Consider the following 25,664-nt stretch of genomic DNA (forward strand, 5'->3'; position numbering starts at 1 on the left):
TGTGCTTCTGGAAGGGCTCATTTTTAGGAATCTGTGGCCTCAGTTTTCATTATTTCATTATCAGACAAACTGCATGAAAGCACCAAGAATGAAGTTTCTGTAAAAATCTGCAGGAGTCAGTGGCAGGAGTTGGTTGTCTGAGGTTCTCTGAGGTCTTTTATTGCATGATACGAAACCAAGAACTTTGACTGCAGCTGAATGTGGATGTTCTGACACCGCTGGGTCCTCAGTGTGGAACCGCTGGATTCAGGGTTTCAGTCTCAGTGTTCTGCTGTGTCTCCAGCGTCTTCACCATGCTGTTGTTTCCAGACCTCTGACCCTGCTGGTCCAGATGTTCCCTCAGGTCTGTTCTTGTTCCAGGCAGCTGAAAGATGACCAGAGCAGCCGCGTCCCTGGTCCTGGTCCTGGTGGCCCTGTCCTCCACCTTTGCTAAATATGTCCCCAAATCTGGCCAGAGGATCCCTCAGTCGCTGTCTCGAGGTTTGTGGTGACGGAGTTGTAATGGGAGCATTGGGGTAGGAACCATATGATGGTGAAAACTTGGTGGGACACTTTAAGAGGACGGACACATGTAAATGTATGGGCCGAGCAGCAGTGTTATTAAAGAGCCTGTAAAGAGCATACATGTCTATTACAGCACCTTGACATAACAGTATAGGAGTAGCTTCAGTTGTGTCCTGGTTTGAACCCCAGCTGATCCTGTGTCTTGCAGGTTGGGGCGACCAGATGAACTGGGCTCAGACGTACGAGGAGGCTCTGTTCTTGTCTAGGTCCAGGTGAGGAAACACCTTGGTTCTAAGGGGAACGGTTCCATGAGGGGTAAGTGTGAAACAACTGTCTGGTCTGTGTTCCAGGAACAAGCCTCTGATGGTCCTGTTCCTCCTGGAGGACTGTCCTCGCAGCCAGGGTGAGCCGGTCCAGCTGTCTCCCATCACCCCCCCGCCCCAGCACGTCCTGCTGCTTCCCACCCACTCTGCTTCACCCTAACGCTCCGTCTGTCCTGTAGCGTTCAAGCAGGCCTTCAATGAAAACGATAAGATCCAGAGGATCCTGGACGAGGACTTTGTGGTCTTCAATATGATGGTAGGCTGCAGGGCTGGTGGGCTCTGACACTGCAATGAAGCATCCTGCATTACACGTGTGTGTGTGTGTGTGTGTGTGTGTGTGTGTGTGTGTGTGTGTGTGTGTTTACTCTCCTTCCCTGCAGCAGGAAACCGTAGATCAACACCTGTCCCCTGATGGACAGTACGTCCCCAGGATCATCTTTGTGGGTAAGACCTGGTGTCTGTGGTGTCAGGGGACAGAGGCAACGGGATCCGACCTGTCTAAACCAGATCTGCAGCTTGGTGCAGTCTGGAACAGGCGTCTCTCAGCAGCACGTTCCAGCTCTCTCCCTGCTTCAACACACCTGAATCTGGTGGTTCTGTCCTCACCAAGAACCGAGCAGAACCCACAGTGGAGCAGATCACTGCATCCAGAGCCACAATCCTTCACTTGTGTGATGCATGCCTGACATTTGGTACCTGTACTCTTCAAGCTCTGTTATTTTCAAAAATAACCCTGGACATGTCAAATTCCAAGAAGTCTGCTCAAACATGCTGTCCTGAGTCTGTACCAGTGAGGTGGCGTTTGGAGATTCAAGAAGGAAAACCAAGAATTTCTTTTTGAACCAAGTTCAGTTCTCTGGAATTCAAAGGAGTGCTGGACAGGGCTGTAGAATTATTCCAACAATGTTAAAATAACTTCACCAATAATTATGAAGGTGTGGACAAAAGACAAACAACTCAGATGACACTGAGTCACGTTTGTCCTCAATCCCTGGAGTCATCAGCCAACGCTCCCTCTAACCCTAATGTGAGTAAATCTTCCTGGAACCGATGGGGGCAGGGAGGGAACAGCACTGAATGTCTGACCTGGAAGAACCTAAACAGATGCTTTGTGGACCAATCATATTGTGATTTCATTTCCTGAACTGAAGCCAGATCTTGAGAGTGTTGAGAACAACAGGACTTCTGATGAAGGCTGAGGCCTCGACTGGAAGAAAAGAGTATGTAAGAGCAGTGTTACGTCCCCCTTAAAGGTGTTAAAAATGGTCAAGCTAGGAGCTGGGGAAAAGCAACAACTTATGCGCAGGCTTACTGGGCTGATGGAAATTAGGCTTACGGCGGTGTGCAGGCAAAACAAGGTACAACACAAAAGAACTCAGGTGACCTTTTCCTTTATGTAACCAAAGATAAATCAAATAGAAACAGTGTGACAAACAATTTTACAAGTTATCACAGAAATGAAAACACAACCCGCAGGGGTTAAACAAAAAACTAGCAAAAAGCAAAAATGGAGGAGAGCGGACAAAGGGTAGGAGGACGTTAGGAGAAGGGCTCTGTGGGTGGTGCCACTAAACACACACAAACCCTAATCTTCCCCTAAACCTCGACCCTGTGACCCCTCTACCTTAAACTACCTTAAACCAGTGACTAACCCAAACTAAGCCTCACCTTACCTGTCTGCTACAAAGGGTCGCAGCAGCCGCCCACGTTTACCTAATGTGTATATACAGAAAGTTACCTACGTGCTGAATGTAGACCCCGGGGTGTCTTACCTGGAGCCCTTCTCCAAGGAAAAAGACAATACAGAAAACGGGGGAGACTACAAAACACACTAGGTGGGGACAGGTGGGTTCAACAAAAACAGGCCCTCAAACAGTAGTCTGGCTAAGGAGGGAACAAACAAGAAGTCTCAAAACTTCAGACAAGGCGTCAAAATGCTCCCCAAAACAACAAGCAATCTCTCCCTCACACTCACACACCAACACAACACAGGGTGCAAAGCAATATATAGGGGCAGGACTGGAGGATGATTGGATGATTGGATGATGGGATGATTGGAGACAGGTGTCCAGGATGACTGCTGGCTGGATAGGTGAGGTCATGGATGAAGGGCTGGAGAAAGGAAGCAAAAATGCCACGACTGGACACCTGAGTCAGACAAACACGATCAAACCCTGACACAAAAAGGCAGCAGCCGTCACAAGCCTGCAGAGACGAGTTACAGCAAGATCGATCCTCTTGGAGAACCCTGTTCTAGAAACTCTACGTCACCTGCTCCTGCACTGCTACATCATTTACTACGTCCACTTCCCAACAGACCCCTCCATGACGGTGAGAGACGACATCACTGGACGCTACTCCAACCGCCTGTATGGCTATGAAGTAGAAGATATGAAACTCTGTAAGTGCTCCAGCTAACACACACACACACACACACACACACACACACACACACACACACACACACACTGAGAGCCTCCTCCTCTTCCTCAGTGCTGGACAACATGAAGAAGGCCAAGAAGGTCCTCAAATTCTCACCTTTGAGCCACAGAACCACACCCACCTCCACCCACTCCCTCCCCGAGTCCACAGCTGCTGAAGTCTGAGCTGTGAGCAGGAGGAGGCGCCCTCCACCCACCTCCACCTTCAGTTTGCTGTCACCAGTTCACATGTGAAAAGACTTTCACTTGAAGGGTTCCTCTGTCTCCTGACGTGTCCCTCCTCAACTCCACCCTGATTTCCACCCTGGTATTTTTACTGCTCATCCTTTGGAATAAAAACTGATGTGTTCAACCAACAGCTGGTGTTTTTGGCCCTTTAAGTGATTTGCACCCAGCACAATGAAATATAGGGTCAACTTAGCAAAAACCTTATGTGTCATATATTACAAATATTACAACGTACTATGTAATGAAAGATATAAAATAAAAATTGTACACCATGGCCATAATCAATGATCCTCGTTCTGTTGCCTACTCCAGTTGTTGTGGAGTGCTGTGTAAATATCACTACGCCACAGTAAAAAGAGTTAAAAAAACAGACCAACACAAAAACACTAATTAAAAAAAGGACTGAAAACGGTGAGTAGAAACTTAGTAGAAAGACCAAAATCGAACAAAAAGGCCACTTGGTGGCCATCTTGGATTCCATCCCGAACAACCACTTTTGCATGAAAACCAAGACTTGAGTTCAGCGCCCTAAAGTTCAACAGTCTGCGTCCATCAGAATATGGCGGGCCGTAGTTCACTTGAAACTCAGCTGATTATTCCAACATTCATGATAACAAGATGAAGAAAACTGGTCATCTGGAGCCATGAAATGACCAATCAGTGTGGGAGGATTATGGCAGGAAACCACATGTGGTGGTCATTTTGGACACCATCTTGAATTTAGGTGGTTTTCTTAATCTTAAAGCTAGGGTTGGTGATCTTGGAAAACTAGCATTAGCATGTAGCATCTCCCCAAGGCTCCGCCTAGCTAGCTCCGCCCAGCTCCCACCCCATTGGAGGAGCGGAGAGACGGAGAGATGCGGAGATGTTTGCGGCACTTCCGTGTCCAGTGCGTTCCTGGCGTAACCTGTCCTCAGCACTTCGTTTCTTCGTTTTTCTTTATTTGCACTATGACAAGTTATGGCGCACTCAACGGTAAGTAAACCCCCAAACATTCTTCTCTGCCATTCTGCAACGATGCTCCGTCCTTCGACTGGCGCACTGAACCACGCCATTGACATGTACGCGCAGGGGGCGGGTCGAACGGCGAAGAGATTTGATTGGTTTAAAAAAAGGTGTCCCGGCAAGACTATCGGTTGCTGTTTTTCCCGTTTTACTCCTGTTGTAGGCAGCGGATATTTTCCAAAATACTTTAAAAACACGCTACGAATTGCTTCCCATCGGGTCATGAAGATCATTTTAACCAGTATTTAAAAAAATGTATCTCATTCAAAACGCCAACATTAGCTTTAAAGTTGAGGAGTCGTATTACTGAAGCTGTTGAAAGAGTAACCTTGTAGTCTGTAGACTTCATCAAGCTGTTGAAAGAGTAATTTTGTAGTCTGTAGACTTCATCAAGCTGTTGAAAGAGTCATCTTGTGGTCTGTAGACTTCATGAAGCTGCTGAAAGAGTCATCTTGTGGTCTGCAGACTTCATGAAGCTGCTGAAAGAGTCGTCTTGTGGTCTGTAGACTTCATGAAGCCGTTGAAAGAGTCGTCTTGTGGTCTGTGACTTCATGAAGCTGCTGAAAGAGTCATCTTGTGGTCTGTAGACTTCATGAAGCTGCTGAAAGAGTCGTCTTGTGGTCTGTAGACTTCATGAAGCTGCTGAAAGAGTCGTCTTGTGGTCTGTAGACTTCATGCAGCTGCTGAGAGAGTCATCTTGTGGTCTGTAGACTTCATGAAGCTGCTGAAAGAGTCGTCTTGTGGTCTGTAGACTTCATGCAGCTGCTGAGAGAGTCGTCTTGTGGTCTGTGACCTCATGAAGCTGCTGAAAGAGTCGTCTTGTGGTCTGTCAACTTCATGAACCTGCTGAGAGTCTCTTGTAGTTTGTAGACTTCATGAAGCTGCTGAGAGTGTCTTGTCGTCTGTAGAGTTCATGAAGCTACTGAAAGAGTCGTCTTGTAGTCTGTCGACTTCATGAAGCTGTTGAAAGTTTCGTCTGGTGGTCTGTAGACTTCATGAAGCTGCTGAAAGAGTCGTCTTGTGGTCTGTAGACTTAATGTAGCTGTTGAAAGAGTTGTCTTGTGGTCTGTAGACTTCATGCAGCTGCTGAAAGAGTCGTGTTGTGGTCAGTAGACTTCATGCAGCTGCTGAAAGAGTTGTCTTGTGGTCTGTAGACTTCATGAAGCTGCTGAAAGAGTCGTCTTGTGGTCTGTAGACTTCATGCAGCTGCTGAAAGAGTTGTCTTGTGGTCTGTAGACTTCATGCAGCTGCTGAAAGAGCCGTCTTGTGGTCTGTCAACTTCATGAACCTGCTGAGAGTCTCTTGTAGTTTGTAGACTTCATGAAGCTGCTGAGAGTGTCTTGTCGTCTGTAGACTTCATGAAGCCGCTGAAAGAGTCATCTTGTGGTCTGTAGACTTCATGCAGCTGCTGAAAGAGTCGTGTTGTGGTCTGTGACTTCATGAAGCTGCTGAAAGAGTCGTCTTGTGGCCTGTAGACTTCATGAAGCCATTGCAAGAGTCGTCTTGTGGTCTGTAGACTTCATGAAGCCGTTGAAAGAGTCGTCTTCTGGTCTATGACTTCATGAAGCTGCTGAAAGAGTCGTCTTGTGGTCTGTAGACTTCATGCAGCTGCTGAAAGAGTTGTCTTGTGGTCTGTAGACTTCATGCAGCTGCTGAGAGAGTTGTGTTGTTGTCTGCAGACCTCATGAAGCTGCTGAAAGAGTCGTCTTGTGGTCTGTCAACTTCATGAACCTGCTGAGAGTCTCTTGTCGTCTGTAGACTTCATGAAGCTACTGAAAGAGTCGTCTTGTAGTCTGTCGACTTTATGAAGCTGTTGAAAGTTTCGTCTGGTGGTCTGTAGACTTTATGAAGCTGCTGAAAGAGTCGTCTTGTGGTCTGTAGACTTAATGTCGCTGTTGAAAGAGTTGTCTTGTGGTCTGTAGACTTCATGCAGCTGCTGAAAGAGTCGTCTTGTGGTCTGTAGACTTCATGCAGCTGCTGAAAGAGTTGTCTTGTGGTCTGTAGACTTCATGAAGCTGCTGAAAGAGTCGTCTTGTGGCCTGTAGACTTCATGAAGCCGTTGAAAGAGTCGTCTTGTGGTCTGTGACTTCATGGAGCTGCTGAAACAGTCATCTTGTCATCTGTAGACTTCATGAAGCTGCTGAAAGAGTCATCTTGTAGTCTGTAGACTTCAAGAAGCTGTTGAAAGAGTCGTCTTGTGGTCTATGACTTCATGAAGCTGCTGAAAGAGTCGTCTTGTGGTCTGTAGACTTCATGCAGCTGCTGAGAGAGTTGTCTTGTGGTCTGTAGACTTCATGCAGCTGCTGAGAGAGTTGTCTTGTGGTCTGTAGACTTCATCAAGCTGCTGAGAGAGTTGTCTTGTGGTCTGTAGACTTCATGCAGCTGCTGAAAGAGTCGTCTTATAGTCTGTAGACTTCATGAAGCTGCTGACTGAGTCGTCTTGTAGTCTGTCGACTTCATGAAGCTGTTGAAAGTTTCGTCTGGTGGTCTGTAGACTTCATGCAGCTGCTGAATGAGTTGTGCTGTGGTCTGTAGACTTCATGAAGCTACTGAAAGAATCGTCTTGTGGTCTGTAGACTTCATGAAGCTGCTGAAAGAGTCGTCTTGTGGTCTGTAGACTTCATGAGGCTATTTAAAGAGTTATGTTGTGGTCAGTCCTGCTTTTATCACCAGTAATGAGACTGTTTTCTTTTTTCCAAAACATATTTATTGGAAAGTCAGTTGGAATTGACAACTTGTACAATACATTTTTCTTATTCCCCAGATCTTATTTTCTTTCAAACAAACACACAACGCAAAAAAGAAAACAATGCAAACACACAAACCAGACCCAGCGACATTCAGCCATCCTGCCCTGCTCAATGGCACTGAGTCTGGCAGGACCTGCAAGTCCTGATTCTGATTCTGAAAGAGAAGAAGGCTGTGTATTTCTGTGTATATGATAGTTTAGCTTCGTAAATATTAATATTAGCATTGTAGCTGAACATTTTGTAGTGTGTTGTACTGTGTTTTATCGTGTTTCGGCTGTTTTTTTCATTTTTTTCACTTGTTTTTTTTCCTCATTCAAATAGATTATTTAGTTGGCTCGTTTTGTAAATAGTGTAAGTAAAATGCTGAGAAGATCCAGGAGGGAGAGAAAAGCCCCATTAAGATTTATGGAGGAGGAAATAACATCATCATGTCATTTTACCAGTTAGATTTATTATTTCTCCCATTCTTACACACTTGAAGAAGTTATGTTGGTCTATATAAATGTTATCCTATCTTATGACTTATGAATACTTACTTATATACTTTAGCTTCGTAAATATTAATATTAGCATTGTATCGGAACATTTTGTAGTGTATTTTACCGTGTTTTATCGCGTTTCGGCTGCTTTTTTCATTTTTTTCACTTTTTTTTTTTTTTTTTTGATGCCCAGGTACTCAAAATCTTGTGTTCAAACACAAATAAGAATGCACATAAAAATTTGAGCAGAGAAAAAGTCCTACGGTGGGAAAAAAAAAAAAGTAGCCACCCTGTTATAAGTACAGGTGTAAAAGGGTTATAGCGAAGTCATTATATTGAATAACGCTAAATTAGTAAATATAAACTTTTCAGGCTCATCTTTTTCCCATCAAGATCCATCAAGACTTTTTGCACAAACTCAAAGGTGGATTCCAATTTCTTTTGATACTTTTTTGAGCGTGCATATGAGCCCAACATATGGGGCGACAGTAGCTCAGTTGGTAGAGCAGGTCGTCTTATAACCAGAAGGTTGGCAGTTGGATCCCCGCTCCCGCAGGCGTTTAACTGGCGTTGTGTCCTTGGGCAAGACACTTCACCCACCTTGCCCAGTGTGAAAGTTGTGAGAATGAATGGTTGGTGGTGGTCGGAGGGGCCGATGGCGCAGATTGGCAGCCTCGCTTCCGTCAGTCTGCCCCAGGGCAGCTGTGGCTACAGTCGTAGCTTACCACCACCCAGTATGGTGTGAAAGGGTTGATGTGATATTGCAGTGTGAAGCGCTTTGGGCTCTGTCAAGCAGGGTAAAAAGCGCTATACAAGTGTAGACCATTTTACCAAAGATCATGGTCCATCCTTCCTTTGCAAATCTGCCTGCAGTGTATTTTTACAGCAGTGGTAGTAGCAGTAGTGGTAAGTGCGATGGTGAAATGCAGTAGAAGAAAAGTAGAATATCTTTAACCGTTGTCGTAGCAGCAGATTAAAGGTAGTACAAGCAGTAATGTCCTTAAACAGCATTATTTTGCAGTTGGTTTGTCATGAACTGTCTGGGATCATGCTCTAACTGTCCACTTGAGGGCACCAGAGTACCTGGATATCTGTGAATGGGCTTTTCATCAGCAGGGTACATGCTTTTTGATTTCACAAGCCTCAGCTTTACACTCATACTCAGTTTATTACTCATTAAAAAAAAGCCTGATTTGGACTGGAAACTGTATGAAGCTAAAATAAGTTGGCTGTGACTGGAAACTTGATACTTGTGGTTTGAATTATTCATGTCATTAATTAAATTAGTTTGACATGAAAGGCAAAGAATGTGCCGAGGGGATTGCAGATTGAGTGGCTGATTAACAGCAGATTCACAGTTTAGCTGTCACAAATGTGGCACTTAAATTGTGAATCATGCAGATGATAGAATTTGCAGTGTTTCAGAAGTTTAGATCTTCTTGAAAATGAGTTTTCACAGTCTTTACATTTCCACATACACAACTAACTGGTGAATCGTGAAATAGAAAAGAAAAACAAGAGATATCTTGGCCCTGTGAACTATGCCTAGTATGTATTGAACTAAAGGTCATTCAGACATTGAAAGACAAATCGTATTTTTTTAGTATGAACAACTGACTCTCCACGCTGAGCAAGTCTGGAAGCTTTCTGGATGTTACACTGCGAGAAAAAAATCAAACTTAGGTTAACTTTAGATTAAGTTGGTGCTTAAATATATTTACTGAATTTCCATTAATAAAAAAAAAAAAGAAAAAAAGAAAACGAAAGAAAAGACAAGAAACAAAGTGGTAAATGCATTGTCTTGCACAGATGGTTGGAATAGGTGGTTGTCTGGTATTGGTCCAAAAAGCCCACCTTGCAGTAATTTATAGTGTCACCTGGGACAGTAGACACATTTAGTGGCATGGGTGCAGCCAAAAGGGCAGAAAGGTTTACCGGTTTACTAGAAAGTCTTTCCATGCTAACCCATAAGCGACATTTCTCCCCAGAGGTACAGTTTTTCCAGAACATCATGCAGTGCAAATTTGTAGCACCAATACTACTTTTGAAAGTCCACCAAGCCCCAATTTTGTTTTGTTTTTGGCAAAAAATCCCTGTGCAGACGAGGATTTTTACCACTCCAGATAAACCAGGATAATATACCATCCAATTTTTTGAAGAAACTGCCCCGGATAAATACAGGCAGACACTGAAATAGATAGAGGTACCTTGGAGGAATGACCACATTGCGTGAATTGAGCCTGCAATATAAGAGAGATCGGTAGAGATGACCAAGTTGCGAGATCCAGTTTAGTCACTTTTTGTAAATTTAACTTATAACCTGAAATCTACCCAGAATTGACGTAAGGTTGTAATTATATGAGGAATAGTAGACTCAGCTTTTGGCACATATAAGAGAAGGTCGTCCGCATACAAAGAGAACTTGTGTTCTGTATTGCCCCTGAGAAAACCTGTGATAGCACAATCGGATCTTATGGCTATCACAAGTGGCTCGATAGCTAAGACGGATAGCAGTGGACTGAGGGGACTGCCTTGTCTCGTCCCACAGGCCAAATCAAACGGTGCAGAGTAGAGATTGTTGGTCAGGACTACAGCGGAAGGGCAAGAATACAGCAACCGGATCCAGGCAATGAAAGACGCCCCAAACCCAAATTTGACCAGGGTTTGAAAAAGGAATGTCCATTTGACTCGTCGAATGCTTTCTCTGCATCCATAGAGTGAATGCATTCTGAGGTGGACCGGGAAGGATGTTGAAAAAGAGTGGTCTCTGTTTTACATACAGGGTAGAATCTCGTCAAGACAGAGAGAAAGAATCTTCATCAGAATTTTATAGTCCGAATTCAGTCACGAGATCGGCCGGTATGAGGCACAGTCTAATGGGTCCTTCCCTTTTTTTTTAACAGAAACGTGATGCATGATTGGCTGAGACTGGGAGGAAGCCGGCCAGATGTATAGGATTCGGCATACAGTTTGGTCAAGATTGGAGATAGTTGTTCACTAACGGTATTCGTTAGTAAAGTTTCAATCTTAAACACTTTGATTGGCATAGCAAACTTCTCTTTGTGTTATTTGTTTTGTCCAACGAAGCAATCTGCTCTAAAGTAAGTGAGGGGAGGGCCAAATCATGAAAAACTGGGGTCAAAAGCTGTTTTTCCAAATCTGGGGATGGGTTCTGAGCATTTCAGGTGTCAATCTGTGATATTTGTTTGTCGAGTTTCTCTTGTTGTTCCTTTGAAATTTTCCTTCTGTAGGCCGCGTATGATAAAATCTGTCCTCTACTTTAGCTTAAGTTGTGCCCTCTACAATACAGACACTTTCAGACAACAGCTATATTTCTTAAATGAATGAATGAATGAATTATGCCTGAGACCGTCCTCCCCTGGACGTCTTTTGTGGTGGCGGTCTTCTTAATCCTCCAGAGTATCAGGCCGCAGCACAAGCCAATCAGCCGCAGGCCAGCCATTGTAAACACTTCCTATATCCTCCACGGACAGGGCTGCCAGGCATGTGACCCCCGTCCACTGTCCCCGGGCGTCCATCACATACCCAGCATGCCTAGTCCCGACCGGACAGGCAGGATGTCTGCATCAGGACAGGAACCTGTTCTCCCGATGCAAGACATCAGGGTGAGTCAGCACTATGGAGGGGTTGGAGGAGGAGAGGGAGGGGCGCTCCACCTGCCAGGAGCTTTAAAGCAGAGGCGGAGCAGCAGGAGACGCAGCAGGACTCCCGTCCCCTCCCGTCCTCTCCTGTCCTCCACGTCTGAGCAGCAGGTAAGCAGAGAAGACCTCGTGCTGCTGTTGTGCTTCTGGAAGGGCTCATTTTTAGGAATCTGTGGCCTCAGTTTTCATTATTTCATTATCAGACAAACTGCATGAAAGCACCAAGAATGAAGTTTCTGTAAAAATCTGCAGGAGTCAGTGGCAGGAGTTGGTTGTCTGAGGTTCTCTGAGGTCTTTTATTACATGATATGAAACCAAGAACTTTGACTGCAGCTAAATGTGGATGTTCTGAAACCCGAGAGTTCAGGAAGGCTGGTCCTCAACAGGATCTGCTGCTGTGGAACCGCTGGGTCCTCAGTGTGGACCCGCAGGATTCAGGGTTTCAGTCTCAGTGTTCTGCTGTGTCTCCAGCGTCTTCACCATGCTGTTGTTTCCAGAACTCTGACCCTGCTGGTCCAGATGTTCCCTCAGGTCTGTTCTTGTTCCAGGAAGCTGAAAGATGACCAGAGCAGCCGCGTCCCTGGTCCTGGTCCTGGTGGCCCTGTCCTCCACCTTTACTAAATATGTCCCCAAATCTGGCCAGAGGATCCCTCAGTCGCTGTCTCGAGGTTTGTGGTGATGGAGTTGTAATGGGAGCATTGGGGTAGGAACCATACGATGGTGAAAACTTGGTGCGACACTTTAAGAGGACAGACACATGTAAATGTATGGGCCGATTAATGGGTTATTAAAGAGCCTGTAAAGAGCATACATGTCTATTACAGCACCTAGACATAACAGTACAGGAGCAGCTTCAGTTGTGTCCTGGTTTGAACCCCAGCTGCTCCTGTGTCTCGCAGGTTGGGGCGACCAGCTGAACTGGGCTCAGACATACGAGGAGGCTCTGTTCTTGTCTAGGTCCAGGTGAGGAAACACCTTGGTTCTAAGGGGAACGGTTCCATGAGGGGTGGGTGTGAAACAACTGTCTGGTCTGTGTTCCAGGAACAAGCCTCTGATGGTCCTGTTCCTCCTGGAGGACTGTCCTCGCAGCCAGGGTGAGCCAGTCCAGCTGTCTCCCATCACCCCCCCGCCCCAGCACGTCCTGCTGCTTCCCACCCGCTCTGCTTCACCCTAACGCTCCGTCTGTCCTGCAGCGTTCAAGCAGGCCTTCAATGAAAACGATAAGATCCAGAGGATCCTGGACGAGGACTTTGTGGTCTTCAATATGATGGTAGGCTGCAGGGCTGGTGGGCTCTGACACTGCAATGAAGCATCCTGCATTACACGTGTGTGTGTGTGTGTGTGTGTGTGTGTGTGTGTGTGTGTGTGTGTTTACTCTCCTTCCCTGCAGCAGGAAACCGTAGATCAACACCTGTCCCCTGATGGACAGTACGTCCCCAGGATCATCTTTGTGGGTAAGACCTGGTGTCTGTGGTGTCAGGGGACAGAGGCAACGGGATCCGACCTGTCTAAACCAGATCAGCAGCTGGGTGCAGTCTGGAACAGGCGTCTCTCAGCAGCACGTTCCAGCTCTCTCCCTGCTTCAACATACCTGAATCTGGTGGTTCTGTCCTCACCAAGAACCGAGCAGAACCCACAGTGGAGCAGATCACTGCATCCAGAGCCACAATCCTTCACTTGTGTGATGCATGCCTGACATTTGGTACCTGTACTCTTCAAGCTCTGTTATTTTCAAAAATAACCCTGGACATGTCAAATTCCAAGAAGTCTGCTCAAACATGCTGTCCTGAGTCTGTACCAGTGAGGTGGCGTTTGGAGATTCAAGAAGGAAAACCAAGAATTTCTTTTTGAACCAAGTTCAGTTCTCTGGAATTCAAAGGAGTGCTGGACAGGGCTGTAGAATTATTCCAACAATGTTAAAATAACTTCACCAATAATTATGAAGGTGTGGACAAAAGACAAACAACTCAGATGACACTGAGTCACGTTTGTCCTCAATCCCTGGAGTCATCAGCCAACGCTCCCTCTAACCCTAATGTGAGTAAATCTTCCTGGAACCGATGGGGGCACGGAGGAACAGCACTGAATGTCTGACCTGGAAGAACCTAAACAGATGCTTTGTGGACCAATCATATTGTGATTTCATTTCCTGAACTGAAGCCAGATCTTGAGAGTGTTGAGAACAACAGGACTTCTGATGAAGGCTGAGGCCTCGACTGGAAGAAAAGAGTATGTAAGAGCAGTGTTACGTCCCCCTTAAAGGTGTTAAAAATGGTCAAGCTAGGAGCTGGGGAAAAGCAACAACTTATGCGCAGGCTTACTGGGCTGATGGAAATTAGGCTTACGGCGGTGTGCAGGCAAAACAAGGTACAACACAAAAGAACTCAGGTGACCTTTTCCTTTATGTAACCAAAGATAAATCAAATAGAAACAGTGTGACAAACAATTTTACAAGTTATCACAGAAATGAAAACACAACCCGCAGGGGTTAAACAAAAAACTAGCAAAAAGCAAAAATGGAGGAGAGCGGACAAAGGGTAGGAGGACGTTAGGAGAAGGGCTCTGTGGGTGGTGCCACTAAACACACACAAACCCTAATCTTCCCCTAAACCTCGACCCTGTGACCCTTCTACCTTAAACTACCTTAAACCAGTGACTAACCCAAACTAAGCCTCACCTTACCTGTCTGCTACAAAGGGTCGTGGCAACCGCCCACGTTTACCTAATGTGTATATACGGAAAGTTACCTACGTGCTGAATGTAGACCCTGGGGTGTCTTACCTGGAGCCCTTCTCCAAGGAAAAAGACAATACAGAAAACGGGGGAGACTACAAAACACACTGGGTGGGGACAGGTAGGTTTAAAAAAAACAGGCCCTCAAACAGTAGTCTGGCTAAGGAGGGAACAAACAAGAAGTCTCAAAACTTCAGACAAGGCGTCAAAATGCTCCCCAAAACAACAAGCAATCTCTCCCTCTCACTCACACACCAACACAACACACGGTGCAAAGCAATATATAGGGGCAGGACTGGAGGATGATTGGATGATTGGATGATGGGATGATTGGAGACAGGTGTCCAGGATGACTGCTGGCTGGATAGGTGAGGTCATGGATGAAGGGCTGGAGAAAGGAAGCAAAAATGCCACGACTGGACACCTGAGCCAGACAAACACGATCAAACCCTGACACAAAAAGGCAGCAGCCGTCACAAGCCTGCAGAGACGAGTTACAGCAAGATCGATCCTCTTGGAGAACCCTGTTCCAGAAACTCTACGTCACCTGCTCCTGCACTGCTACGTCATTTACTACGTCCACTTCCCAACAGACCCCTCCATGACGGTGAGAGACGACATCACTGGACGCTACTCCAACCGCCTGTACGGCTATGAAGCAGCTGATATGAATGTCTGTAAGTGCTCCAGCTAACACACACACACACACACACACACACACACACACACACACTGAGAGCCTCCTCCTCTTCCTCAGTGCTGGACAACATGAAGAAGGCCAAGAAGCTCCTTAAATTCTCAGCTGTGAGCCGCAGAACCACACCCACCTCCACCCACTCCCTCCCCGAGTCCACAGCTGCTGAAGTCTGAGCTGTGAGCAGGAGGAGGCACCCTCCACCCACCTCCACCTTCAGTTTGCTGTCACCAGTTCACATGTGAAAAGACTTTCACTTGAAGGGTTCCTCTGTCTCTTGACGTGTCCCTCCTCAACTCCACCCTGATTTCCACCCTGGTATCTTTACTGCTCATCCTTTGGAATAAAAACTGATGTGTTCAACCAACAGCTGGTGTTTTTGGCCCTTTAAGTGATTTGCACCCAGCACAATGAAATATAGGGTCAACTTAGCAAAAACTTTGTGTCATATATTACAAATATTACAACCTACCATGTAATGAAAGATATAAAATTCAAATTGCACACCATGGCCATCATCAATGGTCCTCGTTCTGTTGCCTACTCCAGTTGTTGTGGAGTGCTGTGTAAATATCACTACGCCACAGTAAAAAAAAAAGTAAAAACAAAACAGACCAACACAAAAGCACTAATTAAAAAAAGGACTGAAAACAGTGAGTAGAAACTTAGTAGAAAGACCAAAATCGAAGAAAAAGGTCACTTGGTGGCCATCTTGGATTCCATCCGGAACAACCACTTTTGCATGAAAACCAAGACCTGAGTTCAGCGCCCTAAGGTTCGGGAGTCTACGTCCATCAGAATATGGCGGGCCGTAGTTCACTTTCAGCTCAGCTGATTATTCCAAGATTTATGATAACAAGATGAAGAAAACTGGTCATCTGGAGCCATGAAATGACCAATCAGTGTGGGAGGATTATGGCAGGAAACCACATGTGGTGGTCATTTTGGACACCATCTTCACTTTAGGTGGTTTTCTTAATCTTAAAGGAATACTCCGAAGATTTTGGACCCACGCCCTGTCCCGATCATTTACACAGTGAGATAAGCTCAAAAATACCTTCATTGTGTCCGTTCGTCCAGCCGCGGGCTCCCAGCTGTTAGCATCGTAGTTAGCTTAGCTCAACTACGGCAGGTGAAGAGGAAACAGAGCCGGACTGACGAAAGTAGACACAATCCTCCTTCCAGTGGTCCAGGGGACGGCGTATTAGCACGTGAAGTAAATCCGAACGGTTATAAAACATTTTAAAGACGTTTTTTTTTTCCTTTTCAGTCCGTTAAAATGGCATTTTGATACACACAGACCTGCGCATGTGCAGTGCTCCGCGGAAGGATATACCGGAGCACAGCAGTAGAAGCATAGACTCAGACACTGTGCTCCGGTATATCCTTCCGCCGGAGCACTATGCAAAAGTCATTATATTGAATAACCCTAAATTAGTAAATATAAACTTTTCCGGCTCACCTTTTTCCCATCAAGATCCATCACGACTTTTTGCACAAACTCAAAGGTTCATTCCAATTTCTTTGGATAGTTTTTGAGCGTGCATATGAGCCCAAAGATCATGGTCCATCCTTCCTTTGCAAATCTGCCTGCAGTGTATTTTTACAGCAGTAGTAGTAGCAGTAGTGGTAAGTGCTATGGTGAAATGCAGTAGAAAAAAGTAGAATATCTTTAACCGTTGTCGTAGCAGCAGATTAAAATTAGTCCAAGCAGTAATGTCCTCAAACAGCATTACTTTGCGGATGGTTTGTCATGAACTGTCTAGGATCATGCTCTAACTGTCCACTTGAGGGCACCAGAGTACCTGGATATCTGTGAATGGGCTTTTCATCAGTGGGGTACATGTTTTTTGAGTTCACAAGCCTCAGCTATACAGTCATACTCAGTTTATTACTCATTAAAAAAAAAGCCTGATTTGGACTGGAAACTGTATGAAGCTAAAATAAGTTGGCTATGACTGTAAACTTGATACTTGTGGTTTGAATTATTCATGTCATTAATTAAATTAGTTTGACATGAAAGGCAAAGAATGTGCCGAGGGGATTGCAGATTGAGTGACTGATTAACAGCAGATTCACAGTTTAGCTGTCACAAATGTGGCACTTAAATTGTGAATCATGCAGATGATGTTGAAAATGAGTTTTCACAGTCTTTACATTTCCACATACACAGCTAACCGGTGAATCATGAAATAGAAAAGAAAAACAAGAGATATCTTGGCCCTGTGAACTATGCCTAGTATGTATTGAACTAAAGGTCATTCAGACATTGAAAGACAAATCGTATTTTTTTAGTATGAACAACTGACTCTCCACGGTGAGCAAATCTGGAAGCTTTCTGGATGTTATACTGTGAGAAAAAAATCAAACTTAGGTTAAATTTGGATTAAGCTGGTGCTTAAATATATCTACTGAATTCCCATTAATAAAATATATATATATAAAAAAAAGAAAACGAAAGAAAAGAAAAGAAAGAAACAATGTGGTGAATGCATTGTCTTGCACAGATGGTTGGAATAGGTGGTTGTCTGGTATTGGTCCAAAAAGCCCACCTTGCAGTAATTTATAGTGTCACCTGGGACAGTAGACACATTTAGTGGCATGGGTGCAGCCAAAAGGGCAGAAAGGTTTACCGGGTTACCAGAAAGTCTTTCCATGCTAACCCATAGGCGACATTTCACCACAGAGGTACAGTTCTTCCAGAACATCATGCAGTGCAAATTTGTAGCAGCTATACTACTTTCGAAAGTCTGCCAGAGCCAAGCCCCCATTTTGTTTAGTGTTTTTGCAAAGAATCCCTGCACAGATGAGGATTTTTACCACTCCAGATAAACCAGGATAATATCTAATTATGTAATTATGTAACTATATGAGGAATAGTAGACTCAGCTTTTGGCACATATAAGAGAAGGTCGTCGGCATACAAAGACAACTTGTGTTCTGTATTGCCCCTGAGAAAGCCTGTGATAGCACGATTGGATCTTATGGCTATCACAAGTGGCTCGATAGCTAAGATGGATAGCAGTGGACTGAGGGGACTGCCTTGTCTCGTCCCACAGGCCAAATCAAAAGGTGCAGAGTAGAGATTGTTGGTCAGGACTACAGCGGAAGGGCAAGAATACAGCAACCGGATCCAGGCAATGAAAGACGTCCCAAACCCAAATTTGACCAGGGTTTGAAAAAGGAATGTCCATTTGACTCGTCGAATGCTTTCTCTGCATCCATAGAGTGAATGCATTCTGAGGTGGACCGGGAAGGATATTGAAAAAGAGTGGTCTCTGTTTTACATACAGGGTAGAATCTCGTCAAGACAGAGAGAAAGAATCTTCATCAGAATTTTATAGTCCGAATTCAGTCACGAGATCGGCCGGTATGAGGCAAAGTCGAATGGGTCCTTCCCTTTTTTTTTAACAGAAACGTGATGCATGATTGGCTGAGAGTGGGAGGAAGCCGGCCAGATGTATAGGATTCGGCATACAGTTTGGTCAAGATTGGAGATAGTTGTTCACTAAAGGTATTCGTTAGTAAAGTTTCAGTTTTTAACAGTTTGATGGCATAGCAGACTTCTCTTTGTGTTATTTGTTTTGTCCAATGAAGCAATCTGCTCTAAAGTAAGTGAGGGGAGTTCGAAATCATGAAAAAAGCCTTCAATGAGGCTCAAACTGGGGTCGAAAGCAGAGTAGATCAGTAGATATTTGCGTGAAAGTCCCTAAATGTATTGTTTCTACCCAGTTGATCAGTAACAATCGTCCCATCTCACAAATGGACCCCAGTTATAAACTGTTTAGCCCCGGCGCCTCTCAGCTGTCTGGCAAAAATTTCTCCCGCCTCTTCTCCACTTAAACTCCATCTTGAGTTTAAGTTAAGTTTTTCCAAATCTGGGGATGGGTTCTGAGCATTTCAGGTGTCAATCTGTGATATTTGTTTGTCTAGTTTCTCTTGTTGTTCCTTTGAAGTTTTCCTTTTGTAGGCCACGTATGATAAAATCTGTCCTCTCAAAGTCAAGTCAAAGTCTCCCGTGCTAAGTGCGTAGGGCGGCGCCTATCTCCGAGTCGTAACCCCAGGCCACACAGCTACTGTGAGTAGTAGTGGAAGCTACAGTGGGGGGGTTAGACCTCTGGTAGCTCTGTGTGTTCGACTCCCTACCCCATTCTATATATGAAATAAAATATATAAAATCTGTCCTCTACTTTAGCTTAAGTTGTGCCCTCTACAATACAGACACTTTCAGACAACAGCTATATTTCTTAAATGAATGAATGAATGAATTATACCTGAGACCGTCCTCCCCTGGACGTCTTTTGTGGCGGCGGTCTTCTTAATCCTCCAGAGTATCAGGCCGCAGCACAAGCCAATCAGCCGCAGGCCAGCCATTGTAAACACTTCCTATGTCCTCCACGGACAGGGCTGCCAGGCATGTGACCCCCGTCCACTGTCCCCGGGCGTCCATCACATACCCAGCATGCCGAGTCCCGACCAGACAGGCAGGTTGTCTGCAGCAGGTCAGGAACCTGTTCTCCCGATGCAAGACATCTGGGTGAGTCAGCACTATGGAGGGGTTGGAGGAGGAGAGGGAGGGGCGCTCCACCTGCCAGGTGCTTTAAAGCAGAGGCGGAGCAGCAGGAGACGCAGCAGGACTCCCGTCCTCACCCGTTCTCTCCTGTCCTCCACGTCTGAGCAGCAGGTAAGCAGAGAAGACCTCGTGCTGCTGTTGTGCTTCTGGAAGGGCTCATTTTTAGGAATCTGTGGCCTCAGTTTTCATTATTTCATTATCAGACAAACTGCATGAAAGCACCAAGAATGAAGTTTCTGTAAAAATCTGCAGGAGTCAGTGGCAGGAGTTGGTTGTCTGAGGTTCTCTGAGGTCTTTTATGACATGATATGAAACCAAGAACTTTGACTGCAGCTGAATGTGGATGTTCTGACACCGCTGGGTCCTCAGTGTGGAACCGCTGGATTCAGGGTTTCAGTCTCAGTGTTCTGCTGTGTCTCCAGCGTCTTCACCATGCTGTTGTTTCCAGAACTCTGACCCTGCTGGTCCAGATGTTCCCTCAGGTCTGTTCTTGTTCCAGGAAGCTGAAAGATGACCAGAGCAGCCGCGTCCCTGGTCCTGGTCCTGGTGGCCCTGTCCTCCACCTTTACTAAATATGTCCCCAAATCTGGCCAGAGGATCCCTCAGTCGCTGTCTCGAGGTTTGTGGTGATGGAGTTGTAATGGGAGCATTGGGGTAGAAACCATATGATGGTGAAAACTTGGTGGGACACTTTAAGAGGACGGACACAATGTAAATTAATGGGCCGAGCAGCGGTGTTATTAAAGAGCCTGTAAAGAGCATACATGTCTCCGTTATGTCTATTACAGCACCGAGACATAACGGTACAGGAGCAGCTTCAGTAGTGTCCTGGTTTGAACCCCAGCTGCTCCTGTGTCTTGCAGGTTGGGGCGACCAGCTGATCTGGGCTCAGACGTACGAGGAGGCTCTGTTCTTGTCGAGGTCCAGGTGAGGAAACACCTTGGTTCTAAGGGGAACGCTTCCATGCGGGGTGGGTGTGAAACAACTGTCTGGTCTGTGTTCCAGGAACAAGCCTCTGATTGTCCTGTTCCACCTGGAGGACTGTCCTCACAGCCAGGGTGAGCCGGTCCAGCTGTCTCCCATCACCCCCCCCGCCCCAGCACGTCCTGCTGCTTCCCACCCGCTCTGCTTCACCCTAACGCTCCGTCTGTCCTGCAGCGTTCAAGCAGGCCTTCAATGAAAACGATGAGATCCAGAGGATCCTGGACGAGGACTTTGTGGTCTTCAATATGATGGTAGGCTGCAGGGCTGGTGGGCTCTGACACTGCAATGAGACATCCTGCATTACACGTGTGTGTGTGTGTGTGTGTGTGTGTGTGTGTGTGTGTGTGTGTGTGTGTATGTGTGTGTGTGTGTGTGTGTGTGTTTACTCTCCTTCCCTGCAGCAGGAAACCGTAGATCAACACCTGTCCCCTGATGGACAGTACGTCCCCAGGATCATCTTTGTGGGTAAGACCTGGTGTCTGTGGTGTCAGGGGACAGAGGCAACGGGATCCGACCTGTCTAAACCAGATCTGCAGCTTGGTGCAGTCTGGAACAGGCATCTCTCAGCAGCACGTTCCAGCTCTCTCCCTGCTTCAACACACCTGAATCTGGTGGTTCTGTCCTCACTAAGAACCAAGCAGAACCCACAGTGGAGCAGATCACTGCATCCAGAGCCACAATCCTTCACTTGTGTGATGCATGCCTGACATTTGGTACCTGTACTCTTCAAGCTCTGTTCTTTTCAAAAATAACCCTGGACATGTCAAATTCCAAGAAGTCTGCTCAAACATGCTGTCCTGAGTCTGTACCAGTGTCCATATACTGGATTACTGGTTCAGGCACATGGTTGGAGGAGGCGGCGTTTGGAGATTCAAGAAGTCAAACCAAGAAGTTCTTTTTGGACCAAGATCAGTTCTCTGGAATTCAAAGGAGTGCTGGACAGGGCCGTAGAATTATTCCCACGATGTTAAAATAACTTCGCCAATAATTATGAAGGTGTGCACAAAAGACAAACAACTCAGATGACACTGAGTCACGTTTGTCCTCAATCTCTGGAGCCGTCAGCCAACGCTTCCTCGAACACTAATGTGAGTAAATCTTCCTAGAACTGATGGGGCCAGGGAGGGAACAGCACTGAATGTCTGACCTGGAAAAACCTAAACAGATGCTTTGTGGACCAATCATAGTGTGATGTCATTTCCTGAACTGAAGCCAGATCTTGAGAGTGTTGAGAACAACAGGACTTCTGACAAAGGCTGAGGCCCTGACTGGAAGAGAAGAGTATATAAGAGCAAGTGTTACATCCCCCTTGAAGGTATGAAAAATGGTCAAGCGAGGAGCTGGGGAAAAGCAACAACTTATGCGCAGGCTTACTGGGCTGATGGAAATTATCCTTACGGTGGTGTGCAGGCAAAACAAGGTACAACACAAAAGAACTCAGGTGACCTTTTCCAAAGAAAAAGGGAATTTTATATAACCAAAGATAAATCAAACAGAAACAGTGTTACAATTTTACAAGTTATCACAAAAAATGACAAAACACAACCCGCAGGGGTTAAACAAAAAACTAGCAAAAAGCAAAAATGGAGGAGAGCAAACAGAGGGTTGGAAGACGTTAGCAGAAGGGCCCTGTGGGCGGTGCCACTAAACACACACAAACCCTAATCTTCCCCTAAACCTCGACCCTGTGACCCTACTACCTTAAACTACCTTAAACCAGTGATTAACCCGAACTCAGCCTGACCTTACCTGTCTGCTACAAAGGGTCGTGGCAGCCGCCCACGTTTACCTAATGTGTATATACGGAAAGTTACCTACGTGCTGAATGTAGACACACACACACACACACACACACACACACACACACACACACTGAGAGCCTCCTCCTCTTCCTCAGTGCTGGAAAACATGAAGAAGGCCAAGAAGCTCCTCAAATTCTCAGCTTTGAGCCACAGAACCACACCCACCTCCACCCACTCCCTCCCCGAGTCCACAGCTGCTGAAGTCTGAGCTGTGAGCAGGAGGAGGCGCCCTCCACCCACCTCCACCTTCAGTTTGCTGTCACCAGTTCACATGTGAAAAGACTTTCACTTGAAGGGTTCCTCTGTCTCCTGACGTGTCCCTCCTCAACTCCACCCTGATTTCCACCCTGGTATCTTTACTGCTCATCCTTTGGAATAAAAACTGATGTGTTCAACCAACAGCTGGTGTTTTTGGCCCTTTAAGTGATTTGCACCCAGCACAATGAAATATAGGGTCAACTTAGCAAAAACCTTATGTGTCATATATTACAAATATCACAACCTACTGTTGATATAAAATAAAAATTGCACACCATGGCTCACATCAATGATCCTCGTTCTGTTGCTTTCTCCAGTTGTTGTGGAGTGCTGTGTAAATATCACTATGCCACAGTAAAAAAAAAAGTAAAAAAAAACAAAAAACAGACCAACACAAAAACACTAATTAAAAAAAGGACTGAAAACAGTGAGTTGAAACTTAGTAGAAAGACCAAAATCGAAGAAAAAGGTCACTTGGTGGCCATCTTGGATTCCATCCCGAACAACCACTTTTGCATGAAAACCAAGACCTGAGTTCAGCGCCCTAAAGTTCGGCAGTCTGCGTCCATCAGAATATGGCGGGCCATACTTCACTTTAAGCTCAGCTGATTATTCCAAGATTCATGATAACAAGATGAAGAAAACTGGTCATCTGGAGCCATTATACGACCAATCAGTGTGGGAGGATTATGGCAGGAAACCACATGTGGTGGTCATTTTGGACACCATCTTGAATTTAGGTGGTTTTCTTAATCTTAAAGCTGGGGTTGGCGATCTTGGAAAACTAGCGTTAGCATGGAGCATCTCCCCAAGTCTCCGCCTAGCTAGCTCCGCCCAGCTCCAACCCCATAGAAGGAGCTCCCATTGGGAGCGGAGACACGGAGACGTTCGCGGTGCGCCAGTGCGTCCAGTGCGTCCAGTGCGTTCCTGGCGTAACCTGTCCTCAGCGCTTCGTTTCTTCGTTTTTCTTTATTTGCACTATGCAAAGTTATGGCGCACTCAACGGTAAGTAAAACCCCAAACATTCTTCTCCGCCATTCTGTAACGATGCTCCGTCCTTCTCCACGCGCACTGAACCAGGGTCAGTGCACGCCATTGACATGTACACGCAGGGGGCAGGTCGAACGGCGAAAGGATTTGATTGGTTTAAAAAAAGGTGTCCCGGGAAGACTATTGGTTGCTGTTTTTCCCATTTCACTCCTGCTGTAGATAGCGGATATTTTCCAAACTACTTTAACAACACGCTATGAATTGCTTCCCATTGTGTCATAAAGATCATTTTAACCAGTAGTTAAAAAAAAGTATCTCATTCAATTCGCCAACCCTAGCTTTAAAGTTGAGGAGTAGTATTACTGAAGCTGTTGAAAGAGTGATGTGCCCTGTAGACTTCAAGAAGCTGTTGAAAGAGTCGTCTTGTAGTCTGTAGACTTCGAGAAGCTGTTGAAAGAGTGATGTGGTCTGTCGACTTCATGAAGCTGTTGAACGAGTCATCTTGTGGTCTGTTGACTTCATCAGCTGTTGAAAGAGGGTCGTCTTGTTGGTCTGTAGATTTCATGAGAGCTCTTGAAAGCTCGTCTTGTGGACTGTAGACTTCATGAAGCTGCTGAAAGAGTCGTCTTGTGGTCTGTAGACTTCATGAAGCTGCTGAAAGAGTCGTCTTATAGTCTTTAGACTTCATCAAGCTGCTGAAAGAGTCATGTTGTGGTCTGTAGACTTCATGAAGCTGTTGAAAGAGTGATGTGGTCTGTAGACTTCGAGAAGCTGTTGAAAGAGTCATCTTGTGGTCTGTAGACTTCGAGAAGCTGTTGAAAGAGTGATGTGGTCTGTCGACTTCATGAAGCTGTTGAAAGAGTCGTGTTGTGGTCTGTGACTTCATGAAGCTGCTGAAAGAGTCGTGTTGTGGTCTGTAAACTTCATGAAGCTGTTGAAAGAATCGTCTTGTGGTCTGTAGACTTCGAGAAGCTGTTGAAAGAGTCATCTTGTGTTCTGTAGACTTCGAGAAGCTGTTGAAAGAGTGATGTGGTCTGTCGACTTCATGAACTGGTTGATCGAGTCATCTTGTGGTCTGTAGACTTCATCAAGCTGTTGAAAGAGTCGTCTTGTGGTCTGTGACTTCATGAAGCTGCTGAAAGAGTCGTGTTGTGGTCTGTAGACTTCATGAAGCTGTTGAAAGAAACGTGTTGTAATCTATAGACTTCATGAAGCTGCTGAATGAGTCGTCTTGTGGTCTGTAGACTTCATGCAGCTGCTGAAAGAGTCGTCTTGTGGTCTGTAGACTTCGAGAAGCTGTTGAAAGTTTCGTCTTGTGGTCTGTAGACTTCATGAAGCTGTTGAAAGAGTCGTCTTGTGGTCTGTAGACTTCATGAAGCCGCTGAAAGAGTCGTCTTGTGGTCTGTAGACTTCATGAAGCCGCTGAAAGAGTCCTCTTGTGGTCTGTAGACTTCATGAAGCCGCTGAAAGAGTCGTCTTGTGGTCTGTAGACTTCATGAAGCTGCTGAAAGAGTCGTCTTGTAGTCTGTAGACTTCATGAAGCCGCTGAAAGAGTTGTCTTGTGGTCTTTAGACTTCATGAAGCTGCTGAAAGAGTCGTCTTGTGGTCTGGAGACTTCATGAAGCCGCTGAAAGAGTCGTCTTGTAGTCTGGAGACTTCATGAAGCCGCTGAAAGAGTCGTCTTGCAGTCTGGAGACTTCATGAAGCTGCTGAAAGAGTCGTCTTGTGGTCTGTAGACTTCATGCAGCTGCTGAATGAGTCGTCTGGTGGTCTGCAGACTTCATGAAGCCGCTGAAAGAGTCATCTTGTGGTCTGTAGACTTCATGAAGGTGCTGAATGAGTCATCTTGTGGTCTGTAGACTTCATGAGGCTATTTAAAGAGTTATGTTGTGGTCAGTCCTGCTTTTATCACCAGTAATGAGACTGTTTTCTTTTTTCCAAAACACATTTATAGGAAAGTCAGTTGTAATTGACAACTTGTACAATACATTTTTTCTTCTTCCCCAGATCGTATTTTCTTTCAAGCAAACACACAACGCAAAAAAGAAAACAATGCAAACACACAAACCAGACCCAGCGACATTCAGCCAACCTGCTCTGCTCAACGGCACTGAGTCGGGCAGGACCTGCAAGTCCTGATTCTGATTCTGAAAGAGGAGAAGCCTGTGTATTTCTGTGTATATGATACACTTTTTTTTTTATGATACACTACTTTTTTCATTTTTTTCACTCTTTTTT

General features: G+C 45.6%; 3 protein-coding genes across 3 annotated transcripts; all 3 read left to right on the plus strand.

The window, feature by feature from the left end:
• Positions 1 to 371: 371 nt before the first annotated feature.
• Positions 372 to 3,573, plus strand: LOC115381253 (anterior gradient protein 2 homolog). Its single transcript, XM_030082536.1, has 8 exons — positions 372 to 480; positions 713 to 776; positions 855 to 907; positions 1,007 to 1,083; positions 1,208 to 1,271; positions 3,145 to 3,228; positions 3,321 to 3,349; positions 3,420 to 3,573. Exons 1-8 carry the CDS (start codon positions 372 to 374, stop codon positions 3,438 to 3,440), a joined length of 501 nt encoding a protein of 166 aa, XP_029938396.1. The 3' UTR covers positions 3,441 to 3,573.
• An 8,378-nt stretch (positions 3,574 to 11,951) lies between these two features.
• LOC115381246 (anterior gradient protein 2 homolog) lies at positions 11,952 to 15,059 on the plus strand. The gene is made up of 7 exons (XM_030082528.1): positions 11,952 to 12,060; positions 12,292 to 12,355; positions 12,434 to 12,486; positions 12,586 to 12,662; positions 12,783 to 12,846; positions 14,719 to 14,802; positions 14,883 to 15,059. The coding sequence occupies exons 1-7, from the start codon at positions 11,952 to 11,954 to the stop codon at positions 14,993 to 14,995; spliced, it is 564 nt and encodes a 187-aa protein (XP_029938388.1). The 3' UTR covers positions 14,996 to 15,059.
• Positions 15,060 to 19,902: 4,843 nt separating this feature from the next.
• On the plus strand, positions 19,903 to 24,454 carry LOC115381949 (anterior gradient protein 2 homolog). Its single transcript, XM_030083596.1, has 6 exons — positions 19,903 to 20,011; positions 20,256 to 20,319; positions 20,398 to 20,450; positions 20,551 to 20,627; positions 20,778 to 20,841; positions 24,429 to 24,454. The coding sequence occupies exons 1-6, from the start codon at positions 19,903 to 19,905 to the stop codon at positions 24,452 to 24,454; spliced, it is 393 nt and encodes a 130-aa protein (XP_029939456.1).
• The last annotated feature ends 1,210 nt before the right edge of the window (positions 24,455 to 25,664 follow it).

The sequence above is a fragment of the Salarias fasciatus genome, chromosome 23 (genome assembly GCF_902148845.1).
Source record: "Salarias fasciatus chromosome 23, fSalaFa1.1, whole genome shotgun sequence".
In the NCBI taxonomy this organism is placed as follows: domain Eukaryota; kingdom Metazoa; phylum Chordata; class Actinopteri; order Blenniiformes; family Blenniidae; genus Salarias; species Salarias fasciatus.

Bases quoted from the DNA above. Each gene is read 5' to 3' on its own strand.
- LOC115381253 (XM_030082536.1), top strand. From the start codon at position 372: ATGACCAGAGCAGCCGCGTCCCTGGTCCTGGTCCTGGTGGCCCTGTCC. The intron at 481-712 runs GTTTGTGGTGAC...TGTGTCTTGCAG, and splicing joins CCCTCAGTCGCTGTCTCGAG to GTTGGGGCGACCAGATGAAC. The intron at 908-1,006 runs GTGAGCCGGTCC...TCTGTCCTGTAG, and splicing joins GGACTGTCCTCGCAGCCAGG to CGTTCAAGCAGGCCTTCAAT.
- LOC115381246 (XM_030082528.1), top strand. From the start codon at position 11,952: ATGACCAGAGCAGCCGCGTCCCTGGTCCTGGTCCTGGTGGCCCTGTCC. The intron at 12,061-12,291 runs GTTTGTGGTGAT...TGTGTCTCGCAG, and splicing joins CCCTCAGTCGCTGTCTCGAG to GTTGGGGCGACCAGCTGAAC. The intron at 12,487-12,585 runs GTGAGCCAGTCC...TCTGTCCTGCAG, and splicing joins GGACTGTCCTCGCAGCCAGG to CGTTCAAGCAGGCCTTCAAT.
- LOC115381949 (XM_030083596.1), top strand. From the start codon at position 19,903: ATGACCAGAGCAGCCGCGTCCCTGGTCCTGGTCCTGGTGGCCCTGTCC. The intron at 20,320-20,397 runs GTGAGGAAACAC...TCTGTGTTCCAG, and splicing joins CTGTTCTTGTCGAGGTCCAG to GAACAAGCCTCTGATTGTCC. The intron at 20,842-24,428 runs GTAAGACCTGGT...TGTGTTCTGTAG, and splicing joins CCCCAGGATCATCTTTGTGG to ACTTCGAGAAGCTGTTGAAA.